A 20,126-nucleotide genomic window follows, 5' to 3' on the forward strand; every position below is an offset into this window, starting at 1 on the left:
CTATATGTGTTTGGGGAGGTGATTATGAGTCCAATTTAAATGTTTTAATAAGTGCTCTGAAAAAAACTATAAATATTATTTCCTCTCGTAACCCTACACCATCTGCCTATAATTATAAATCAGACTATAGATTTAATATTGAAAAATTGTATATATACCGAAGTCTAATGTTTATTTATAAAAATCCTACTTGGTTTGAAATCAAGCAATGCCCAACAAACACACGTCTCCGTCGAGGTTTTCAATATAATATTATACAACCTAAAAAAACATTAACCCAAAAGCAATTTATATATTTGGCTCCATTATATTTTAATAACCTGCCAAATGAAATAAAATATGAAAATAAATTAAGAGCTTTCAAACAATTAATTATCAATTATATTAATATTTTACTACAATAGGAAGGTACTTCTCGGCCCCCAGTATACAGTGTTGTGTCACCTAGGCCTTTGAAATATTTGTCTATTTCTATACTTGTATTTTGCTTAGTACTTGTTAGTAGCCTATATGAAAGTGTTTGCCACCACAGAAAAATTTATGTTTGTATACTCTGGACGGATCAAGCGATCCCTTGAGTAGAATACTGTATTTATATATTTATATATATTGTTTTATTTTTTTTCTTCTCTTCTCTTAATAATAATCTTAGCTTGTTTACAATGTTTTAATGATTTCAGATTGTTGTCTGTACTGCTTCTGTGTCTCTCGCTCTCTCAAGCATTCGTAATCATGTAGCCAACATGTTAATATCTATCTCTTTCGTGCTTCTTCGATTATCATGTGTGTATATAATGTTATAATTCAAAGAAAGGTTGAATAGTCCCTGTTGAGAAGTCAGATTGAAGATCGGGACCCATTGGAGTTTCGATTCAAAATCATCGATCATGAACCATCTGGAACCAAAATTGAGGGGGCAGCAATTTTAGGTGGGAACAAATGACACGGTTATAAAATTGTTGAATTTTGAAATTGTGGGGGGGGGGGGGTGGCGGCAAAATAATGTTTGCTGACCTGGGTAGCCGAATCATGTTTGCTCCACCCAGCAAAAACCATAGTTATGGCCCTGCTTGAAGGAACTGGCAGGGCCTGGAACTGCGCATTTTGGGGTTCCCCATCTAAATAAAACTAGCCTCTCTCGTTATACTTCCTTTTTTATAGGATAAGTGAAAGTATAAGATGGTTCATCAGTAAAACATGTAAGCTAATGTGGATCAAGTTATCGGCCACATTTTAGAACAGTAAAATAATTCTTAACCAAAATGCAGGACAGTTCCTTTAAAAGTAAGACATATGGTCATTCTCATTATCTTGAGAGCAATGGTGTTTGTAAACTTGTAAACAATGGTGTTCGGCTTTGTACTAAAAAAATATTAGGTTTTTCCCAGGGTCACGCCAAGGCTAAAGCTCTGCCAGCTCTTCAACCCTCCCTCTAGGGTCATCTTAAGAGGCAGTAGGTAAGCTTGAACCACTGTTGGACACTTGCCGCCTTGGTCATTTCGCTCATGAATTACGCATAGTGATGAACAGTTGCAGTTAATTTTCTATTTGAATTTTAATTCAAGAAAATGTTCCAGTTCCATGAATTTCCCTGTCGACCAAATGGCAAGGCAGTAAATTGTTGGTGGTGAATTTTCCCCTTCAACAACTTTTGAGTTTTTTTTAAGCATTGCTTGGTTTGAGCAGCAGCAGCAACCAATGATTCAAATCATCAGACATTATATTGCAAAAAATCGTCGCGATACCATTGCACAAATCAAGCAAAAGATGATAAAACTGCCTTCTTGTCGTGGAATTTGATTAGTATCTATGACACTGTGCTCTCAAATTTATGTATATCTGATCACCCAAAAATTTTGATTCACTGACATAGACTCATCCTAATCACATCAGATAATCAAGGTTTTACTGTACTGCCAATAATGAATAAAACAAAATACACAATACATTTCGGGTTTCAAGAACAGAGGAAAAAGGAAGGAACAACCCGTTTGTAATAGTAATACAAAACATTGCGATGAGGAATGGTGAAGTATGCACATTCAATGTTTTTTCCTTGGGTCTACCACTGGAAGGATTAACGCATCAACATCAAGCTCTTTCTGCCGTTATTGCACATCTTCAATCTGTGCACAAAATATGTGTGACCATCTACATGAAAAATAAAATAAAAATTGGCACAGTTTTGTGTTGATGTGGTTGGGACCGGGGGAGGGGGTGCTAAGACAAGATGATATATGTGTGCATTTTTTCTCTGGAGGGTGATGACGAACTATGAGTAAAAAGTTAGAACTGATGTTTGATTGCCTCGAATCAATAGGAACGGAGGCATGTCTTTCGTCAGCATTTCCATCCAGGCCATGTAAAGGGCGGCAGAACATGTACTCTTACGTGGCATCGGTAGAGTCCTACAAAATAGATCAAAGAATAAAATTAATTGTTGATAGCGAGAGACAATGGTGCTGGTTTGATTTGTTCCTGAAAACTACTCATCTTTTTATTATATAAAATAATAGTGATTGCCCTGTTCCATATCTGCATGTTATTTATATGAAAATTAAGTACCACGGCACAGTGAAGGGCTGGAACAAAAGGACGTCAACTGCCTTGGTCAGGAAATTTTAGGTGGTGGAAAATTTCAGCAGGGCACAAACACAACTTTATAAAGTTATTGCATTTTAAAGTGGTGGGGCGGCAAAATCTTATTTGCCCCCTCCACAAAAATCTCAGTTACGACCTTGACACAGTATGTTATATTCAGAAGAGTCTAAGAATCACTGCCAGCTTCAATTCATTGAAAGCTCTTGAGCTTTCCCTCATCTCCCCCCATCCCCGGCCAGAGTAAAACTTATTCAGTTAACATGATTGCTTAGCAATGCGTTCAAACATCACAGGAATTAATACACCGTGCAGCTGCGTGCATGATCCAAAGTGATCCCTATCCTTATTGGTCTCTGCTTATAATCAGATAGTTATCAGACTACTATAGAAAAAAATAAACAAAATTTCACTAAAAACGATCAAAATTTTATATTACAATTTTGCATCTCTAGGGAACAAAAATCTATAACATATGAAAATTAACACAGAAATTGTAATCACTACATGTATAGACTCACATGACAACTAGCACAGACTCCTTTGAATACTGGTCGAGAAGTTCACGCAAGCGTATGTGGCGATTCGTCTGGGAAAAAAATTAAGAAATAATCTCTGTTACTCACAAATATAAACATTTTTATGAAAAAAAAAAAAACAACAACATTCATTAGTCTACATGTGTTTCCTAAAGGGGGTGATGGAAGGGTCCAAGGGGGTGGTAGAAGCTATGGATATAACATAGGATCCTATGGGTTGTCTTGAGTTGAGGGGCGATAAGAAAAAAAATTACTAAAGTGGGGGGGGGGGAGGCGATGGAACAAAAAGTTTGGGGATACTCTGATCTACATCAAATAGATTTTGAGATATTTTTCCCAATATACTTCAGCGAAAGAAAAGCGATCCTCTCAGTTCCAGCATATTTTCAGTATATATTATGGCAGACCATCAAAAAAAATTCATTAGACCTAATTTGTATTTTTTCGATTGATAAAAATTTTTTTTAAAAATCCTATCATATATTTTGCACAAGTAAACCATGCCCTCTCCCAACCGATATAAAGGGAGGATTGGTTCTACTGTACGTCACAACAAACATTCCGCTCAAATTGACAACAAATTAAGAGACAAAAGATCTTTTCTTGGAAAGGTAATTTGGTTGACATTACCCCCCCCCCTTTCAGTATTCTAGTTAAATCTGAGATAAAGAAAAAAAAACTTGCTTGCTAAAGACGACTGAATTTCAATACAATTAACACCAACTGTACTGTACAAAACAAAATACATAAATCCACTCCTAATACGCAGACTCTAGCTAAATGAATGCTTGTTATAAGTGGGTCCTACGATGATCGAGGAATTAAAACCTCTGTCAAAAACATGTCAAAATTGTGAATGCTGTCAATAAACATCCCGAGTAAAAGACATTTCGATGAGAGACAATATAAACTGCTTGTACAGTTGAAGAAAAGACTTTATCGGATTTTGTCATTAAAAATGAGCTACTTTTTTTGTTTTATAAACAAACGTTAATATAAAGTTACATACTATATTTTCCTCCATATAATCTGAAAATTATCTGTTGAAAATGTGGTTAAACATTAAAAAATGTGGATTATCTACTGCTGCGGGCAATCTGCAGAAAATTATGTTATCAGCCGCTACTAGCACAGCCAGTGAAGTTACAAAGCTTTTTTTTTCTGCAGTTGCTATATATCCCACACAAGCAAAAAGACTTTTAATATCGCTGGTCAGCGAGTGAGACTACATCAGATTTAGGAATAAACAGGCCGTTTAAAATCAAAGTTAGAACCTATTGGGAAGAGTTTTTTTTTGTATGACTGAAGGAATTCATTCCTATACAAAAGGAGGAAATTTACACCCAGCTTCCTATGCTGCTGGGTATGCTAGTGGGTTAATGCCTGGAGAAAGAGGTGACTATAAAAACTATAGAGACTTCATTCCCCAAATGTGGATATAAAACTTTGGGCCCCAGTGATTCCGATTCTGAAAGTCCTCTTGACAATTACTCTGACTCTTTTGAATTCTGTGAATAACGGTTATGCTTATTTAATTCCAATTCAGATAAGTTTGAATTTGAAGTTATTTGATTGAACTGTAAATTTTGTTTTGTGTGCAAATAATGATTTTGTTTCATAAATAAATTTCACCAATTACCCTACCAATGGATTGATTATTGAAACCCAAGGCAAGTTTTTATTTGATTTTTTTAAATCCTGCAGATAATATGCCGCTGCTGATCATACATTGTTTTTTTTCCCTTTCTTCAAATCTCTCATGCTGATTATGCACTACCGCGGATTATATGCAGGGAAATATGGTAAGTTATGCCATCCCCCTTGTACCAGAAACATAAATGTGCAAATTTCAAAAACTTACTAAATTATGTTGGAATGAATGATTACTTTACTCATGTTACTCTATGTGAAAGTGGTTTTAATAAAATATTTTGTAACACATGTTTCAGTAGGGGATACACATTTGCATTTTTGACAAAACTTAGCTATACGTATAAGGCAGGCGTGACCAACAGCTGGCCTGTGACTAGGTAAAAATACTGTGTATTAAATTTAATTTCTGATCAATATTTGAGGTACTAGTTCCTACAGCAGACTTACTGATTAACCACACTATTTACATGGTGCTCATACACCATACTGCTTTTACTAATATACAAACTGCTTTCAAAGTTTTATACAGGCATTTTTGCCATCTTTTTGGGCAAGTTGTGTGTTAAACATTGTAGTCTTTGTGTTTCTGTGTGTATGTGTGTTGTAGTCTGTATATTTGTATCTGAATGCATATTTGAAGTTCTGTGTCTGAATATGACATAATTATATCAAATATTACACAATTCCAAAGGGCAAAATTGTGTCATATTTGATAGTTGGATTCATATTGTGCTATTGACCAAGGGAGTTACACACCCAGACATTATGATGACACGTGCGTAAACAGAGAAGCATTCACATTTCTGAATTTTGATAGAACAGGTTGTTGTTGACATTAAATGCTGCATCATATTTGCACTTCAAACTGAAATATCAATATTCTGGTTGAAGAATGTGACTCGCATGATAAGAATACATATATTGCAAATTTGATTTCGTGTAATCTTATGTATATACAGGAGCACTAGGTAATCATGTGTGCAAACATCTACAAGTAGTCTGCTTGGTCCGTGCAAAGTTGTCTGTCCAATACCATACTAGAGATATATCTTATTACAGATATCTGTAGTTTGGTGTTGGATTTATCTTATCATGGTTCATGTGTTTACCCATTGCGGATGGTCAATAACATCCTGCGGTTGGCTTCAGGCATGGATTATATGCATTTTCATCCCAATAGTCAAACTCTTCTTGAAGTCTACTGGTGCATGAATCAATTTCTTCAGCATCTATTTGACTCGTGCAGCTGCACAGGACGTTGCTATAGGAGGGCTGCAAAATCTCTCATGAATAAGGAAAACAAATAAATGCAGAACAATGTGAAAACCTTTTGTCCATAAAATTCAAACTACAGATGTATTGGATGGAATAATTTACAGAAGAAATTGTAATTTTTCACGCATTGTATCTTGCTGGGAATGCAACTAGAGTAATAATGAATATCAATTGTGAATTTATGATATATCAGTGCCAATTTATGAAGAAGTGGGGGAATACATACAAAACTCAGGGTAGAAGCTAAATTGACCATGTTTTTTCAATATCAATTATGACGTATACAAATCAGAGTTTTCAGGGTCATTTTATGGATGAGGCTTGTGAAGCAGCAGCTGATTATTAAGTTGGCCCTTGAACAGAAAAATGTTGGCCACCTCTGATATAAGGGATATAAACCTAGTTGACAAATCCAAAAATACAAATTTGCACATTCATGTCTCTGAGAGGGGCAAACAATATATAAGTAAGTTGATAAAAGTTATAGCATGTTAATATAGAGTTCATACTTTGTCTTTCAGAGCCAGTAGCTCAGACTCTGTGATTATAGCCTCTCTTCCATTCTCATTGTTTTGCCACTTCTCTATTATAGCTTCGAATTCCTTCTTACTGAAATCCACAAAATTATTTGTTGTTAAATAAAAAACAAATTGACACACTCTTTGCCAAATAAATAGTGATTATACATAGAAAAGATTATTTATCAACTTAATTTCATGTTGAGCATAAAACTAATAGACTGTATATTAGGGCGCTGGACTAAAATTTACATGAAATAATATGCACCCAAATAAGCATTTTATATGCCAGCATTGGACATGTAGTGGGGAAGAAATGTATGTCTGGTGGAAATTTTTACATTCTCCAGGCTTGTCAGGAAATAGAGGCAAGGCTGGTGGTATATCGCCGGATGCGAGAATCCGGGTTCGAACCCCACAGTGGTGGTCGGCTGAAGTTGGTTTTCTGTGGTTTCCAACTTCAAGGCGCAAATGCGAGCCGATCTCCCCGTTAAAAAGTCTCGCCACAGAGAGCAACAGTCCTACAACGGTAAATCATTCAACCATAACACTTCACTCATAGTTAGTAAAACTGGGGGCAGATGACAGCACTACACATAACAAGCATTACACAGAAACAAACTTTACGTCAGGATGCACTACACGTACACGCACATTCCCGCATGTACCGATTCGTTGGGGGGTTCCGCGGGGGGGGGGGGGTTGCATGCGTGGTGTAGCAGTAGTAGGTAGGGGCTCGGGGATCCATGATGTTCTTAAGTCAGCCACCTCATTGGGCAGTTTGCCTGTTGTGGCGTTGTATTTGTATTTGTATTTGTATTTGTATTTGTATTTGTATACAGTGATATACAGCAGCCCTGATGTGTATCAACTTTTTCAAAGCACCCAGGGTTTTTGTGAGTTGAACAAGCTTCCTCTCATATAATATTTCATGCTTGTTAGTTTGTTAGTTTATATAGGATTGCAAGTTAAAATACTTCTAGGCAACTCAGTTTTTTCTACTGTAATTAAGATTACTTCTAAATAAATTTACCGCTGTAAATAAAAACATTTGAAATGCAATTTTATGCCTATAGGCATAAAACATTGCTATTATTCTACAATTCAAAATTAAGAACACTTATACCGTAAAACCTGTATGAAAAGGAATTTCTCAAAGGCCAGAAATAATTTCCCATTTCATAAAGCTAAACACCAAAATCACCAATCACTGATAAGAGACTATCATTTTATTTCGTTCAAAAACAGGCTTCTCAGACCACTTTTTATTAGTAAAAAGAGTTCTTGTCTTTCAATGTGAATATATTCTGTTTTCATTAATAGATTTATGACGCTGAAATCTACTTTTTCCAAGATTAAAATCTGGACATAATATCTAAGCTGTATGCATATGTGTGTGTCTTTTTTTTCGAATATGCAAGTAACGAAATTTTGATTTCAGCAAGAAGAACTATACCTTGCATCTAGAGGAGGATTCACTATACCAGGAACCACTGTGACATCAGAGTAATCAATGCGGAATTTGCTAAGCAGCGCTGCCATGCTATTAAGAAAATAAAAAAAATTTCAACTATTAGCACTGAAAACAAAATTTTTTAAATATTTTTGTCACATGTATATATATATAGTAGATACTTTCACTTAGAAAAGAACCACTTCAAAGCATAAATAGGCACACAAATCAATATCTCTATCTTGCTATGATGCCCACTGACAAGGATGTACAAAATACTGCTATAAGCAAAGGAAACCATACCATACTGCTGAGCCTGGGAGTAGTAGTCATGATTCCCTTAGTAAAGGGGGTTTTCAACATTTTGGTCACTGAAAGTAAAATTTGAACTTTCCATGAAGCCTGCAAGCCACCACAAGCCATACTGCGGTGTTTGGAATTGTAAGATGGAATCCAGGCTCACGAGGACTCAATATTATGTACAGTCTGAACTGATTAACTGAAAACAAAAAAAGGGAAGAAAAACCCACAGTAACCCGGACACAACCCGCTTTCCATCTCAGAGAGGTATCGAAGCGACCCACAGCAACCACAGGGTTCCCAATATTTGAAGATTTTTATTTGTTCTAAAATTTTGTGATTAATTAGTTCTTTTAATAATTCCGAAATTGCTTTTAATAACTCTGATATTTATTTCATTACTCCTGAAATTATTTCTTTCTACGGTTGTCTCGGTAATCAATGGTAGACAGCAACCAAGACCACCTGGAATTAACAAACACTTGGATTATCTGAAAAACTTTAGAAAATGGCCAACAGCTCTAACTTGTTTTCTTTAGACCTAGTAATTTAAAACTTACTCTTATGTGCTTTGTTTCTAATTTAATTCATAAAAGATTAAGGTTACCAGTAACAGGGCATCTTTATAAGAGAGGCTGACTGAGGCTCCAGCTCTCACGCCTGATATGAATATTACATTTTTTTTTCACTATAAATATATTATATGTGATTACCACAAAAAATTACCATAAAAAATATCACACTATGAGCCTGTAAGAAATTCTGGCCTAAGGGTCCACTGAAGGATAGCCTCAGCCTAGGGATCAAGATGCCTTTAAACCGAAATTAATTGCATTTGTAGAAAATGAAACAAAACACGCTCTTTGGAAAATGGTAGTGTTGAGAAGGAATTTGGAAAAACTCTAGAACTTTGGATTATCCAGGACCTCAAACTATCGAGACTATACTGTATTTATCTCGAAATTATTTCAGTAATTCTGAAATTATTTATCTCCCTAATTTTTGAATTATTTCTTTTGAAAATTCTAAAATTATTTCTTTTGAAAATTCTAAAATTATTTCTTTTGAAAATTCTAAAATTATTTTTTTCACTGGGGGGGGGGGTTTGAGAAATTTCTGTATATATATATATACCCCAAAGCAGAATATACCGAAGTCTGCGATGTACGTCACAGAATAAAATATAAAATAGGGGTAATATAAACTGAAGAGCCAAAAAAACTGGTACAAGCATGCGTATGCAAATAAAGAGATATGGAACCAATCAGAGTACGGCGCTGCGGTCGGCAACGCCTATATAACACAACAAGTGTCTGGCATAGTTGTTAGATCGGTTACTGCTGCTACAATGGCAGGTTATCGAGATTTAAGTGAGTTTGAACGTGGTGTTATAGTCGGCGCACGAGAGATGGGACATAGCATCTCCGAGGTAGCGATGAAATTTGGATTTTCACGTACGACCATTTCATGAGGGTACCGTGAATATCGGGAATCAGGTATAAAATTAAATCTACGACATCGCTGCGGCCGGAAAAAGATCATTTAAGACCGGGAACCAACTACGACTGACGAGAATCATTAAACGTGACAGACGTGCAACCCTTCCGCAAATTGCTGCAGATTTCAATGCTGGGCCATCAACAAGTGTCAGCATGCGAACCATTCAACGAAACATCATCGATATGGGCTTTTGGAGCCAAAGGCCCACTCGTGTACCCTTGATGAATGCATGACACAAAGCTTTACGCCTCGTCTGGGCCCGATAACACCGACATTGAACTGTTGAGGACTGGAAACACGTTGCCTGGTCTGACGAATCTCGGTTCCAATTGCTTCAAGCTGATGGACGTGTACGGGTATGGAGACAACGTCATGAATCCATGGACCCTACATGTCAACAGGGGACTGTTCAAGTTGGTGGAGGCTCTGTCATGGTATGGGGCGTGTGCAGTTGGCGTGATATGGGACCCCTGAAACGTCTAGATACGACTCTGACAGGTACGTAAGCATCCTGTCTGATCACCTGCACCCATTCATGTCCATTGTGCATTCCGACGGACTTGGACAATTTCAGCAGGACAATGCGACACCCCACACATCCAGAATTGCTACAAAGTGGCTCCAGGAACACTCTTCTGACTTTAGCTGGCCACCTAAATCCCCAGACATGAACATTATTGAACATATCTGGGATGCCTTGCAACGTGCTGTTCAGAAGAGATTTCCATCCCCTCTTATTCCTACGGATTTATGGACAGCCCTGCAGGATTTCATGGTGTCAATTACCTCCAGCACTACTTCAGAAATTAGTCGAGTCCATGCCATGTTGTGTTGCGGCACTTCTGCAGGCTCACGGGGGCCCCTACATGATATTAGGCAGGTGAACCAGTTTTTCTGGCTCTTCAGTGTATATATATAAGCTGTGTGATAATACATGCAGACTTTTCCCTCAAGAGACAATGAAATTGAGTTCGCAAAAAAAATGTTTGCCCCTCTCCCAAGATGGCCCAGCTAATGATATCAGATGTGTTGATGATAGTGGAATCAGGATTTATCAATTTGCTATTAATTTTTATTTAATCTTTCTCAGCTTTAAATAAAGCTTTAAAGCTACTTCCTTAAAATTATCGAAGGCCCACAGCAAAGAGTTCACAGACCATTTGGCTTGCTAGCCCCATGTGTTAAAAAACCCATCCCTTAGCCTATAGACAATGACTATGAATACTGCTGAAGCTTGGGAGCAGTGGGTGCCAAAAGTTTGCGAGCTGACGGTGTAAAAGATCATCGAAAAAACAGTTCATGAAATAAAAAGCGCCTTACTTCCTCTGTTCCCGATCAAGCTCTTCTTGCTTGTTAGCAAGGGCAAATATCCTCAGCCTACAGTTACTCCACAATGACCTGGTTGTCAAGATGTGAGGAATGAGCATTGTCAGCCCTGAAAATATTTAAAATACAGAAAAAACAATTTAATAAAACAAGGAAATCCAACTTGCATTAACAGTGCATGTGATAACAATATAACAGTGAAAATTTTTTTATTTCTATGACTAGATCTTCGAAGTTTCAGAGGAAAAAAAAACGAAATTCAGCAAGATAATTATACCTCCATCATCATAAAGCCACCAAACATCAATGTTTCCTTTCTTCTGCTTGTGCTGGAACCTGTTCACCGCCAAATACACATCCTTTGGTATAGACGGAATGCTGCTACTACTGGTCGACTTCACTTCATCAGTAAACTTCTCGGTACTACCAGAATATCCGAGGTTGATATGTCCCCGCGGGTTCTCACAGATTACACCATTGGGTTCTGAACGCAGAGTGCATGGTGTGGAAGGTGGCGTGGACTCCCTCGAACTGTTGTCCAGTGTGCCAGACACTAAAATCAAAATTTCAGCACATTTAAAATACTTTAGTTGAAATTTTCACTCAGCTTCAGAACTTTTTCCATATTTTAGTGCTAAAATTGTCCCTTTAATTGAAGCTGTTTTCCTTTAAGTTGAAGTTTTTGGGAATGAAAAAATTTTGAAACTTATAGCACTTAGCAATAGAATTCAGCATTTAGCAAAAACAGAAATTCACATTTAGCAAAAACAGAAATTCACATTTAGCAAAAATAGAAATCCACATTTAGCAAAAATAGAAATTCACATTTAGCAAAAATAGAATTTAGCATTTAGCAAAAATAGAAATTCACATTTAGCAAAAATAGAAATTCACATTTAGCAAAAATAGAAATTCACATTTAGCAAAAATAGAATTTAGCATTTAGCAAAAATAGAAATTCACATTTAGCAAAAATATAATTTAGCATTTAGCAGTAGAATATAGTAATGGAATTTAGCATATAATACTAAAAGTTTTTTTTTGTCACCCACTGCATATTCGACTTATCAAGATTTTGACTGTATTGAAAAATTGTGGTATGAAGACTTAGAAGCAGGATGATGTCACTCGTGGAGATTTGGTAAGAGCCAATTAAAGTTAAAATCTGAAATTTTTATTTCCCCCTAAGTCAGATATTACTTTTTACCAACCTGTTGACAGCTCAGACGATGACTTGTTCCTGAATAATACTGCATGGTTCCATTGCTCATCATTCTTCCCCGAATCATTGGACTTGACGAACCTGTTCTTTTCTTTCTTACTGAGTGCATGGAATTTCCTGAACTCTCCAGCATACTGTGAGTAGTCAAGGCCATCTGGGAGTCTAAGAATACCGATAGACATGTGCATGTCCAAAGCATCACTGTGGAGGAATTATAACAATAATGTGTTCAGTCATTCATGCACACTTAACACCATAATCAGTATTAGTTAATCACATTTGCATACTCTGACTTATTATTCAGTAAGAACAAAGGCAAATTATGCTAAACATCACCTGAGAAATGGTGGCCTCTAAGGCATTCACTAGACTTTGTCACTTTGGTAAGTGGTTAGATTGGATTTTCGCTTTAATTGGTGCAAGCACCTAAGGTCCTGATGCATCTCCAAATCAAAAACATTAGTTAGTAACTGAGCAGCAAGTACTCTCTCAGTTAGTTATCACGCACAGTTTAGTAAGTACAACAACAGCAGAGACCCATAGTAGTGCTATAGTTCACTATCAGGATGTTTGACCATCATGAGCATGGTATTCAACGATTAATCTACATCAGTGGTCCTCAACCTTTATTGACTTGCAGGGCCCTTTTTATACTATAATTTCTATGGCCTCTTTTTTTATACAATTTAAAAATCAAATTTTGACTGGTTAATTTTATTTTAAGCCGCACAGCCCTAAGGGCTCCGCAGAGCACCGGTTCAGAACAGCTGACCTACATGAGTAAAAGAAATCTTCACAGGGTTAGCAACCAGAAGTCAAGAACGAGTTATTTATTTACGTGTGCATCAGGACAGATTTGTGTTGCCTTGCTGGGATTTGTCAAGAACAGAGACTGACAAAACAAATAAAATTTCAGGTGCCAGCCAAATTTCTTAGGGGAAGAGCATATTTTTTTCCAGAGACAACCGATTAAAAATGTTTTCCAGGATTCAAAGATCCCTTTTCCTGTTGGTTGACATGCTTATCAAAATTAAGAGAATGTTGTGTTTTTCCCTCTGACTCAAATGTAGTAACAATGCCTGGAAAATTTTAGGCAACAGTGCAATTTTTTTTAGTCACCTACACCATGGAAACCTAGCACCTGGAATTTTTCAATCCCTAGTCAAGAGCATTTGATCCATATGAAAATTCAGATTCCTTTGTGAATAGCGGGTACCATCCCCAGATTTTCAGACGAATCTTAATGCAATATTAGTAAAACCAAAAACTTTGTTAAAAAAAACAAAGGATTAAAATTAACAGCATTTGCATTCCACTACTAAGAATGAAAATTGCACCTAGGCTGGGACATGAGCTAAGCAGCTAATCAAATAGTTTGAGTGTCCTTAACTAATCACAGTAAAGCAGTGCAAGTCTGACTGGACATACACTTAAATATAGGCCTCGTCTTCAATTTCTGATCAATGACTCTTGAAAATGCCTGTCACTCATGCTGACAAAACATAAAGCATGTCCGCTCATTCACGACAGCTAAATAGCCTGAAATCCTTCGACAGTAACACTACAATAAACATTCAACTTAGCAGGTTGCTCAATGTAATTTATTCTGGTAGTGGATCATTAAGAACTGAGCGTTTCTAATTAATATTTTATTGAATAATGTTTGCTAACTGTGTATAAATACTATAATAAAAAAAAAGAGATGTTTTTTTCTCAGAAAACAACACATCTAAGAGAGATTTTCTGGCAGGCTGACAAATCCCAGGCATCAGGTCACTATGGCGACTAAAAAGTGAATATTGGAGCCTTAAACATTTCTATGTGTCGTTTCTAATTTCTTAATTGTATTCTGAAGACAGCACACAATTTTTAGGAAAGGCATTGATAGCAAAATCCCAAAATAGTCGAAAAAGAGTTTTTAACATTTTTCTTGAAAAATAATACTCTCTCTTTTTTGGCTTCTAAAAACTCTTTTGCTGGTGCCTAAATGTTTTGATTTTTCAAGCCCTGCTTTTTGGAATTATGCAGAGTGCAGAGACAAACTTTGGAAACAAAATGATGTCTCCTGCAGAAACCAAACTCAGGTCATCTTGCAAACCTAGTATGCACACTAATACACTAGGAACGCAACTATCCTCTCCTTACAACACACATTAAGTATTGTCGAGGAGATATGATCAAAGTGTTCAAAATTTTCAACGGGACGGATAGGATGGATCATGAACTTTTAGTAAACCGCCAATCGACTGCTTTTACAAGGGGACACCAGTATCGATTGGTTTGGGACAATGCAAGGTTATGGTGTCTCAGGGAATTTTTCTCTAATAGGGTTGTCAATAAATGGAATAGCTTACCCCCGGAGGTAGTAAATTGTAACACAATTGACACGTTTAAAAAGAATTATGATAAACATGTTGGGGTAAATCGAGAAGCTATCCATACTTAGAATAAGACAACCACAATATTCTTTATGGGCATTGTATAATATTTTATCATGTGTATATATTGTTTATAATTTTTGTAATTGCATTTTTAATTGGGTTGCTTTATTTTTGAAATATATGACATCCATATTTGTTATGGGCATCTTTTCTCAGCCATCTTGCTGGGCATTTTGCCTGTTGTGGTATTGTATTTGTATTAATAGCTAGATAGCAACAACAATGCTTCAGTAAAAATAGTTATGAACAATTTATATTAAAAAACACTCTAATTAAAATTTGTTGAAAGATAGAAAATAATCAAGGTTAATAGCAGCAATCTGTGATAACAAACATCAGCACTTACTGGATAACATTGAAATATTCCTTCACTTCCTCATAATCACAGCCTTCCCAGTTGCTTTTGTAACCCATTAGCAGCATGTTAGGGCGTAACTTCCCCATTCCAGCAAGCTATGGAAGATAAGATGTGGGGAGGGGAACAGATCAATAAAGCATAAATTTCATTAAGGGTTGCAATTAGCGCAAACCAAACTAACAATATTTCTGGAGATGTTATGAATTAAGTAAGATACAGTGAAAAATTCTATATAACAATTCACTCTATAACAATAATTGTCTATAAAAAGACTGTTCTCTGGTCTTGATTCACTTTGCATAGTGTTCATACATTCCATCTATAATCATAACTCCTTTATAATGATACATTTCTTTGGTCCCTAGAGTATCATTATATAGACATTTCACTGTGTTACTTAGAGACACAATCATTAGGGATATATATAAATTTCACAAATATAGTTTCATAACAGGAAATTTTGCATTTATTTGCAAAAAAACCCAAGAAACTTTCAAATAAAAAATTTTGCTAGCTAAAAACAACACATTTTTTTTCAAGTATAATTAAGGCTGTTTTTTTAATTCTAGCATGTTTTTGATTTAAATTAATAGCTGCCCTTGAAAAGTTGAAATCTACTACTACTTATATATAACTGTACATACAACTCATAAACATTCCTTTAGGAAATTTCTAATGAATTGGTCATGCAGGTGTGTACATGTGTGGTCCTAACATGTTTATGTTGCCAAAATTATGCATATTTCGAGTTATATACTGTTGGCATTTAAAGTCTGCGTGCCATTACCGAAAGTCTTTTGGTTTACCACCAGATGTAGCTGTCTGTTAACATGATTGTTTTCTCCCATTCCATGTCTCGTCTTTATGAAAACATTTCTCGGGAAAGGCTTCCAGTAATAAATTTGGGTACAAAGATGATGTAGGTGTTGCAGCTTGAGATGACCAAAATATCTATATGCCGGTAGATTTCATCCACTGCATCGGATGCCATGTGTAGAGTTAATTTTTTTATTTGAATAATTATCTGCTGCTGTCTTTAGCATAATATTTTACCCTTCTTAAATTCGCCATTCTCATCTGTCTAATTTTTTGTCTTTTTTCAAATATGCCCTTACTTAGGCGTTCAAAAGATTTCAAGACAATTACCTTACTACACAAAATTTGCGTGAATGGGTAGTTTGATCATTCCAAATTGTCAATTAGTTCCATAATTTCCTTAGGCCAGTGTGTACCCGGCTTTACAGAATTCAGAAACAAAAGCGAACTGAACACGTATCATACGAGTTAGAACTTCATTTTCAAAACTGAAGGAAAATTACATGAACCCGGCACATTTATTTTGCAAAACAATCACGTACAAAAAGGTGATCTAGTTTATCAAAGAAAATATTGCATTTTAAACACATGCAGCCAACATTCATTTTTAAGAACCTGTAAGGGCTCGATAAAATTATAACCAACTGGAAAAGTATTTTTTGTCAAAATTCACAAATTTCGCATTTATTTCCCAAATTTTACATTTATTGCACCTATTTTGTAAATAAGAAATTTATGTATCCCTAATAATAATACTAAATTTATATGATTTTTCCAAAAACTGTAACTATCCCATCATTCTTTACAACCCCTACAGTAATTAAATTACACAGCAGTAATATGCAGTTATTTTGGCTTTTGGTAATGGATGTTTGTTGTTTTTTATAAGTAATGATTTGTCATTACCTGAATTAGAGAAGAAACACCTCTTGAGAAAGACTTGTCTTCAACCATGCTGTAGAAAGCTTTGATGTGACGTTTATTCAAGTATTTTTGAGCCTGGTCAAGGAACATAGACCTTTCACTGTGCGTTAGATGATCCTAAATTGATGCAGAAAACAAGATTAATATATGTACGAGAGAAAACCTACGATGCATATCCAACAGCACTGATATTCATTCAATCATGCAAAATTAACTGAACTTTAAAAACCCATATCTCAATATAAAATTTAGATGCTTTGAACTGATTTTATACAAAAAACTGAAAGAAAAGTATTTTGAATACGTAAAGGGATATATATATTGTTTTTAATTCAGTTAAAACAAAGTTTTGCTCCAAAATAATGTTAATATTATCAAATTCTTAAAGAAAACTTGAACAGCAAGCCAAACATGCAACATTTAATTTCATTTTGATATGTTTTTGAATGAAATTAGTCTTATACAAAGCTTCATCATGCGAAAAAAAAGTTGCAGTGTTTTTTTACAAAAATCTTTTATAATGTCTGGTATTCCTCTTATTATGGCTTATATGTCCAATGGTATATTTATCAGAAATTATGGTATTTAGTATCAATTATAAGCATTACAAAAACTACCAACAAGTGATCTTCTGTAGATGAAAGAATCACGCTTCTATGAAGACAAAGCACTTACTTTTGTAACTATGTTGCCACATATCATTAGACTCAATTTTTTGGCAATTGTATTGCCAAAATCTAGGAGCTGAGGCCTGTGACTAGGATTTCCTGTAAGGATCAAAAGCTGAGGCCTGCAACAACAATAAAAACAAACTTATAATACTGTGACACAAACACTTAAGCATACGCTGACGTTATCCTTAATATTGTGTTTTATTAGTAAGTAATAAGACACAATATTCAGGAATAGTAAAAAATTCTTCCATCAACCCTTTCAGCGGCAATCCCAAGATATCTAGTGAAACTTGATCTGTTTTATTTATGTCACCCAAGATATTTCATCTTCTAAATGCGCAATAAAGCTGTTTCTACAATAAATCATATTTTCCATCTCCCACTCCAACTAATCAACTGCAGTGGGCAGAGTCAGCTCTTGTTCAACGTTAGATAACAAGGAGTGAGAAAAATAGAGAAAGAAATATACACTCAGTATAAATGATACAAAAAAAAGTATTTCTCTTCCTAGAAAGCCACGACACACATGGCACGTGTTTTTGTATCATAGTAAGGGAAATAAAAGTGATGGGCGGAGTAAATTTTCTTGTTGGGGGGGGGGGGAAAGCAATTATATGCTCACAGTCGGAATTTTTTTTTTTAAATATGTGGCGATTTGGGAAGGTTTTGCCATTTCAAATGTGGCAGTTATAATGGGGATAAGGAAATTTTCAAAAACCGCTTAAAGGGTTAACAAAATTCAAAATACAAGAGATCATAATAAACACTCAACTGTACAAGAAATAAGTATAGTCAAAAATACCTGTAGTTTTTCACATGATCCGCTACTTCATTGAGTTTCATGACAGCATTAAGAGCTAAAGAATACGTTTGCGCCTGAGTGGAAGAGCCCCAGTTGACATCTGAAACGACATTGTAATGATAAAACATAAAGATCAGACATATTTTCTTTGATTATAATCAAAGACATACGTTCTAGTATGTTCTCTCTCTACTTCTCTACATATGGGAAGTAACAACATTATAGCAAATTAATTGTTTCACTCCACTGTCTGTATAGAAAAGTTCTTAGCCTCAATCTTCAGCGACCCTGTTCGCTGCTTCATCTGATCAAACATATCAATAACCTTTAATATGATGAAAAAGTATTTAAAAAAACTTATCAGAGCTCTTGAATATTTGAATTCTAGGGTTCACATTACACGATAAGTTATCTTGATTTAAGTGAATGATTTTCTTTGATATTATTTGAAACTAATAGACTTTCTCGATCAGTTACTAACTATTACTTAACCTTTTAAGTGGTATAGTAGAAATCATTAAACCCCTCTATAAAATGTTGTATCTTTCGAAATGAAGTTAAGTTTTCTTCTGATTTTCAGCAGTCAAAGAGATTGGCTGAAGCTGGTTTTCCGCAGTTTTCCAATTTCAAGATGTGAATGTGAGCCAATCTCCCATTTAAAAAAGTCTTTCGGCACAGAGCAGGCAGACCTACAACAGGATACTGACATAGCATAAAAATTCAAGCATTTACAATCGTTGCTTATAGAAGGCAGATGACAGCACCAATCAGAACACGAAACAAGAGCAAATGCTGCCTATATAAATATGTTAGGGCCACACACACACTCAGCATACACATTCCAGCATGTACCAAGAAGAGATTTAGAAATTACGCAGAGGAATGTGTACGAAGTGCATATACGGTTAAGTAGTAGCAGTCAAAGAGTAAGAATGGTGATTGCTACTACTACTTAAAAAATGTTTCATTGAAAAATCAACTTTACAAAATATCTCGCTTGTGAATGATAAACTAAGAGGCTTTTAATGAGGCGAGATATCACATCAATGCCATTTAAAGGGTTAAATTTATTCCAGCTAAAAACAATCAATTTCACTCATGACATATAAGCAGTTCTATAAATTCGCCTCACCTGGTTTCCTATGATATATACAGAGATAAAGGACGAGAACTACGGCAAAAGTGACAAACGCAGTGACCCAGTTCATGATGAACATCACTACCAGACACAACAAAGCACCAATGAAGCTCAACCACATGCTATAATATCTGAAAGCTGGTCTGAAACCTGAGAGGAAAACATGTGAAATAGGTATTTAGGCAAAATAGACGAAAATTTATGATATTTGATAATATATAAGCAAGTTTCTACGATATGCAAGAAAAAAAAAAGAAAGTTCACCTGGTGACTTCACAAATGAGGCATGGAAACATGAAAGGTTGATAAGACAGTAGGCCGCCAGGAAGAAATTTGAGATCAGTGGAGCGATGTGATTGAGATCACCTACAATTTAGATATGAAAAACATGGTTAGTAATTGTAAGACATTTTTTGAGATAAAAAGTTATGTAAATTTAAGATTATACTGTATAAGTCACACATTCACTGCATCAGGGATTCCCAAAGTTTTTATGTTTGCGGGACCCCCGCCTGATCTCAAAGAACTTTGGTCCTAAATTTCTGTGACTCCCTAATTGGGAATCATAGCCCTATAACATCATTCAATA

The 20,126-nt window shown here is 35.5% G+C and overlaps 1 protein-coding gene across 3 annotated transcripts in view; it reads right to left on the reverse strand.

The window, feature by feature from the left end:
- Nucleotides 1-1,885: 1,885 nt before the first annotated feature.
- The window catches only part of LOC149088680 (solute carrier family 12 member 2-like), a 99,674-nt gene continuing 81,433 nt past the window's right edge, over nt 1,886-20,126 (reverse strand). For 2 of the 3 annotated variants that reach the window (XM_089248868.1, XM_089248873.1), the window contains exons 12-24: nt 19,802-19,903; nt 19,532-19,687; nt 18,400-18,499; nt 17,599-17,713; nt 16,906-17,040; nt 15,172-15,278; nt 12,374-12,585; nt 11,440-11,715; nt 11,157-11,271; nt 8,040-8,126; nt 6,575-6,674; nt 3,120-3,187; nt 2,150-2,408 (exon numbers count right to left, since the gene is read on the reverse strand). In XM_089248868.1, coding sequence (XP_089104994.1) covers nt 2,273-2,408; nt 3,120-3,187; nt 6,575-6,674; nt 8,040-8,126; nt 11,157-11,271; nt 11,440-11,715; nt 12,374-12,585; nt 15,172-15,278; nt 16,906-17,040; nt 17,599-17,713; nt 18,400-18,499; nt 19,532-19,687; nt 19,802-19,903 — 1,709 coding nt within the window. In that variant the 3' untranslated portion in view covers nt 2,150-2,272. Of the gene's footprint in view, nt 2,409-3,119; nt 3,188-6,574; nt 6,675-8,039; nt 8,127-11,156; nt 11,272-11,439; nt 11,716-12,373; nt 12,586-15,171; nt 15,279-16,905; nt 17,041-17,598; nt 17,714-18,399; nt 18,500-19,531; nt 19,688-19,801; nt 19,904-20,126 lie in introns of all 3 variants that reach the window. The other variant, XM_089248863.1, reaches the window with a different exon arrangement.

The sequence above is a fragment of the Pholcus phalangioides genome, unplaced genomic scaffold, assembly GCF_987345545.1.
Source record: "Pholcus phalangioides strain wild (caught in Gottingen) unplaced genomic scaffold, Ppha-v1.0 ptg000003l_1, whole genome shotgun sequence".
NCBI lineage: Eukaryota > Metazoa > Arthropoda > Arachnida > Araneae > Pholcidae > Pholcus > Pholcus phalangioides.